General features: G+C 38.1%; 1 protein-coding gene across 1 annotated transcript in view; it reads left to right on the forward strand.

Moving 5' to 3' along the window:
* The window catches only part of LRGUK (leucine rich repeats and guanylate kinase domain containing), a 99,452-nt gene extending 98,461 nt beyond the window's left edge, over positions 1–991 (forward strand). Inside the window, exon 20 of the mRNA XM_012739754.2 lies at positions 84–991. Within this exon, the coding sequence (XP_012595208.1) occupies positions 84–214 (131 nt within the window). The 3' untranslated portion in view covers positions 215–991. The remainder of the gene's footprint in view (positions 1–83) is intronic.
* Positions 992–6,000: the final 5,009 nt, after the last annotated feature.

The following is a 6,000-nucleotide window of genomic DNA, read 5'->3' on the forward strand; positions in this document are numbered from 1 at the left end:
ATCATGCAATGCTTATTTTCTTTGTTCAGTGTACCGAGGGATTAGCTCTATGTGATGTATCATTTTTTCTTAATGTTTTACAGCAGTACCTGTACAATCATTTCCAGATGAAAAAGAGTCTCTCCAACAGAGAAAACAGTTGAGCCTGGTCATCACTCGCCCAGGTTCCAACACCAAACCCATCCTCCCTCCCATCCCTCAGGGCCGCAAGTAGACCAGCACTTGACATCTGATCTAAACATGGAAAACGTGCTCTGATGACATCTAATCCCTTTGTCTTACCTGCCCGTGGATCCCAGCTGTTTCTCACTCAACCGATTACCTACAAAAGAATGTTCCACCTGCTTTAATTCTCTCAATCTATTCCTTTTGTGATTCTCTTTCATTTATTTAATTAACGTTTTCTTTTTTTTAATGTGAACTATTCTTAGCTTTTAAAAATGTCATTTTGGTTTTTCCCATAGCTATAAATGATTTTTCCAGCTGCTTCCTGCTCTGAAATATCAGATGGCAAAGCCTCCCAAGATCTCTGCCTTTCTATATGCACAGTGATTTTTGGATATATCTAACTGGGATTGTGCCCTTAAATTTTCAATATGTCCATTTATAACAATGTATACACTAGGGGGTTGAATTATTTTGTTCTGATTGTAAAAGGACTGTAAGAGTTCCATTTAACTTGTGAACAACATGATATCAACTGCATCTCTGAAGGGAATTAATTAATGTAGTTGGGGGGCTTCTTGCGTTAGCAATATGAAGGAACAACAAATATCAGTTACTTTTTTATTTTGCCCTTGCCTGATCTAATTATATACTGCTTGTCATGAGAAATGTTTTTAAACAACTTTTATCATCTTTGTGGTTTTTGCAGAAAAAAAAAACCCATTGAGTAGTTAATAGACAAGATTGATATTCCTCTAATGTGTTCCAGTAAGTCTATCCTGGTTGTTAAAACATTGAAATACATCCCTTTGACTTGGCAAATGATTTCTTTCTCAGTCCTTCATGCATGATGACTAGTGGGAACATAAGCCTCTGTAGTACAGTACTAATTGTTAAGTATTTTAAAGATCAGAATCCTCTAATGATTTTCCTTTTTAAAATATCAAAATCCCCTTTAGTAACCCTTTTCCCCATAGCAAAATTGATGTAACACGATTTGCTATTGTCTCCTCTCTTCCATCTAGCCCTGTTCTTAAACAGGAGCTGGTTAAGATTCTTTTCTTGGGGCTGGGTGGGGGTGGGGAGAGCCCTGAGTAGAGGACAAGGCTGAACAGTGAAAGGCCACCTTTTCTGGAGAAAAGTAGGGAGTCAGAGGGTGGCTCGCTGTGCCCCAAGAATCTTCAAGAATAGTTTCACTTTCACAAGCATCATCTAATCTTTAAAAAATTATTATGAACTATTTTAGGGACATTAGAAAATATAAAAATAATGATTCCAATTTTGAGACATGGAGGAGACACACATTTCTTTATTTTTACCACTAAGTGCAGCTGACACCCTGAACATTATATATAAAACATACATAAGAAGACTCTGAGAGGTGAAAAGAAGAAGTCAGATAGGTTAGGGGTCTCAGAACCTGAGTTGTCACTCAGGTGAGTGACATGGTGGTGAGTTCTCTGGGTTTACTTTTTCCTCATATATCCTGAACTGGTGCTGGAAAAACTATAATCCAAAGACACTAATGTATACACCCACAAAAGCATCAACAAAAGTCTGCTCTCTCCAGCCAAAGGACTAGGAAAGAGGCAGACTTAAAAGATTGAAAACTTTTAGATAATAGCTGCCCCGCACCAGCCAAATAACATGGGATGAAACTATGGCCCCACCCTTTCTCCCCACACCTGTCAGCAAAGGTTTCCAAATTCTTCTGGCTGTAATAAGGTTGTCCTCCTTATTACATCCCTGTTGAGGTAGTGCCAGAGAAGGTCTTCTGGAGATCCAGGACTTTCACCACTGCCCAATACAAATGAGAACAACTTCCCACAGTGTCATTGAAGGCTACTTGGGGAGCCTGGAATTCCACTCCCCACGTGGTAGAAGTGAGGCACCTACTACCCTTCTCACTGGAGGGTATCAGAGAAGGTCTCATGTAGAGCCAGGACTTTCACCACTCACCTGTCTCCTTAGTGTCGGTGAAGGCCTTATGGGGAGTAACCAGGTAACCTCCCCTCAGTCAGGGTGGTTCAGCAGAAGCCTAGTGGGTTCCACCCCCACCCCCAGTATTAATGAGATATCGCTTCCCTCTTTCCCACCCTGTCTACAGAGGCTAAGTAGAGAACTTGGACTTCCCCTCTCCCTGGCAGTAATAAGCCAGTGTCCTTTTCCCCCTGGCATAAGATCGGGGGTCTTGGATAACACACTACCCAAATATTCAAGATATAATTAAACCTCACATTATATCAACTTCAACTTGAATAAGAAAAGAAAATCAACATACGACAACACAAAAATGACACAGATGCTGGAATTATCTGGCAAAGATTTTAAAGCAGGAATCATAAAAATGCTTCAACAAGCAATTATGATCATGATTGAAACAAATTAAAAATAGATAATTTCAGCAAAAAAAATATAGAAAGGCATAGCAAAGAAACAGAAGATATAAAGAAGAACCAAAAGGAAATTTTAGAACTGAACAATGAAATAAACGGAAATTTTAAAACTCACTGGATGGGCACAACAGTGAAATGGAGAGGACACAGGAAAAAAAAACTTAATGCACCTGAAGACAGAGCAATTGAAATTGCTCAGTTTGAAAAACAGAGAGAAAATAGACTAAAACAAAATCAGCCTCATGGATGTGGAGGACTATATGAAAAGATCTAATGTTTGTATCATTGGTGTTCTAGAAGGAGAGCAAAAGTAATATGGGGCTGAAAAATATTCAAAGAAGTAATGACCCCAAAATCTCTATATTTGGTAAAAGCCCAAACCCTACAAGTCCAAGAAGCTGATTGAATCCCAAAGGGGATAAGTCCAAAGAAAACACACAAAAAACAAATCACAATCAAACTGAAAGCAGTGAGAGATAAAAAATGATACCTTAATTACAGGAAAAAATCAGATGATAGTGGATTTCTCATCAGAAACCATGGTACCACCAGAAAACATGGAAGTGGTGCAACATTTTCAAGTGCTAAAAGAACCATCAACCCACAGCTTTATATTCAGTGAAAATGTCCTTTAGGAATGAAGGAGAAATCAAAACATTCTCAGATGAAAGGAAGCTAAGAGAATTTGTTGCCAGCAAACATATCCTAAAAGAATGGCTGAAGGAAATTCATCTCTAAAACTGAGGTTGTAACAGAATTGCCTGTTTGGGTTTTTGGGATTAAGCTAGATAATCCACGTGTGGTGAGTATGAATACCTTAGGCCACAACTAGCTCAAATCCAAAGTGAAAGAATTCTATTCTCAGTCAATTCAGGACAATCTCAATCAATTCACAGTTGCTCCTCTCTTGCTCTTTACCTCGGATAGCATTCAACTTCCAGGGGATTACAGAGTTTCAAGGCATGGGGGGGGGGGGGAGGCCTCTGACTCCTGCGTAGATGAGAAAGTCTAGCGTCTGGCCTATTTACCAGAGTCCATGCCTGAAGCTGCGGCTGCATCCCCACCACTCTGCCCACTCCAGGTATATCAACCTCTTTTTTAATATAATTTTGCTTCTCTTCATATAAACCAGCTGCTCCCCGTGCCAGGGTCAGACTTAGCCCCACTGTGCCTTGACACTCATGCAGTTGTCTTGCCTTGACAAGTCCCCACCACGTGGACATATTGGGAACTGGGTGAACCTGCTGCCTGGTAGAGCTCTGGATAGAAGCCAGGCAGTGGGCGTGATGCTCTCAGAGTCCCACACTCAAATGGGATTTCCATTGTACCCTGGACCCTGAAGTTAGGACTCTCGAGAAATTGTTCTCAACCCTGTCTGCATATAAGACTCTCCATAAGCTCCCCAAATACCAATGCCCAGGCTCCACCTCAAGCCAGTTAAATAAGGATTCATGGAGATGGAGGTTCAGGCCTAAGAGTTCCCACAGTGATTCCAATGTGTGCCATGTTTGAGAAAACCAGTGCTCTTAAAATTATTTTTGTCAAGTTTTTAACTGTTTTGCCTTCAGCAGTTTTATGAGTGACCCTCTCACCACACCCTCATTAGCATAAAGTGTATTATAATTTTTATCATTACGGATTTGATAGTGGAAAAATATGTTATTTTACTAACTAGTTTTGCTATTTTCCATATGCTTGGTTTTTTGTTTTTTTTTTTTTATCATTTGCTTCTTAATTGAACCATTAGTTCATGTTTTTTTTTTTTTTTTTTTTTTGAGACAGAGTCTCACTTTTGTTGCCCAGGCTAGCGTGAGTGCCGTGGCGTCAGCCTAGCTCACAGCAACCTCAAACTCCTGGGCTCAAGCGATCCTCCTGCCTCAGCCTCCCAAGTAGCTGGGACTACAGGCATGTGCCACCATGCCCGGCTAATTTTTTGTATATATATTTTTAGTTGGTCAATTAATTTCTTTCTATTTTTAGTAGAGACGGGGTCTCGCTCAGGATGGTTTCGAACTCCCAACCTCGAGCAATCCGCCCGCCTCGGCCTCCCAGAGTGCTAGGATTACAGGCGTGAGCCACCGCGCCTGGCCTAGTTCATGTTTTTGTTATATTCTTATCCTGGAATGTTAGTGTTTTATGTTTCTGTGAGAGGTCTGTCTATTAAATATTAACTCTATGGTCCTCATTTGTTATAAATATTCATCTCAATTTGTTATTGGTCTGTATTTATTTTAAAGAGAGAAGCTTTTAACTCTATATTTTCTTATGTAGCGTTGGCTTATGTATGCTCATGAATTCTATTTTCTAAAAGCATGGAAATGTGTAGAAATATCTACGTCGTCCACTACGGTAGCCATCAGCTCCATGTGGCTAGTGAGCACTTGAACTGTGCCTGGTGTGACTGGGGGACTGAATTTTCCATTTTATTTACTTTTAATTAATTGAAATGTCAGTGATCACATGTGAATAGTGGCTACCATATTGGACAGTGCAGTTCTAAAGCGCTTATTAATAGTTTTGTTCTTTTGGCCTGCCAGTTATTTTAAGAGTTTTCTTCTGTAATTTCTAATTTTTGTGGATTATAATGAAGAAATGAACGTTTGGCTTCTGTAGTTTATATTTTGTAAACCTTATTAATGTTCTTTATGCCTCCTCATGTGCTCAGTTTTTAAAAATCATCAGTGAAACTAAAAAGAAAAGCTATTGTATAAAATTTTGCTACATGTATTAAATTTTACTAAGTATGCTATTCAACTACCTAGATACATCCTCTTATTTTTATCAACTTTTTCTGTATTAGATGATAATTGGTATTTTAGTATGTCACTATAATTGTGTTTCTGTCTCTTTCTTCTTATATATCAAAGTTTTTTGCTATATAAATTTTGATGTTATGTTAATCAGCTCATAAATGCTCAGGACTATTATATCATAATTATGGATTTCATCTTGTTTCAGTAGAAAAGGGTCTTTTTTTTGTTTCATTGTTTTATTGAATCACTTTTGCTTTGAACTTTCCTTTGATATTATCAGCACCACCTGTGCTTACTTTTATTTGCCTGATATATCCATCCTTTTAATCTTATTCTTTCTATGTAATTTAATTTTGGTCTCACTGTTGTTCTTCTTTAACTCAATCCAAGTCTGCCTTTTACTTTAGTTGTGAAGCAAAACTATTTTTATTTATTTTTAATACTGATAAGTTCAGTCCTATTTCTATTTGTTTCATTTTGTTTTCTATTTCATTTGTTTCCTATTTCATTTTGTTTTATATTTTTGGGTGAGTTTGAGACTGTATTTTTTGCTGTTTCATTTATTGGTTTATGTCTTTTGCTATACATTTTGCTCTTTTCACTTATGGTAACTTGGAAGGTATATTTTTCCCTTCCCTGATGTATAGCATAGAACTTAAAATGTTTTTTATTTCTCTCTGTCTTTC

This window comes from Microcebus murinus, chromosome 9 (assembly GCF_040939455.1).
Source record: "Microcebus murinus isolate Inina chromosome 9, M.murinus_Inina_mat1.0, whole genome shotgun sequence".
In the NCBI taxonomy this organism is placed as follows: domain Eukaryota; kingdom Metazoa; phylum Chordata; class Mammalia; order Primates; family Cheirogaleidae; genus Microcebus; species Microcebus murinus.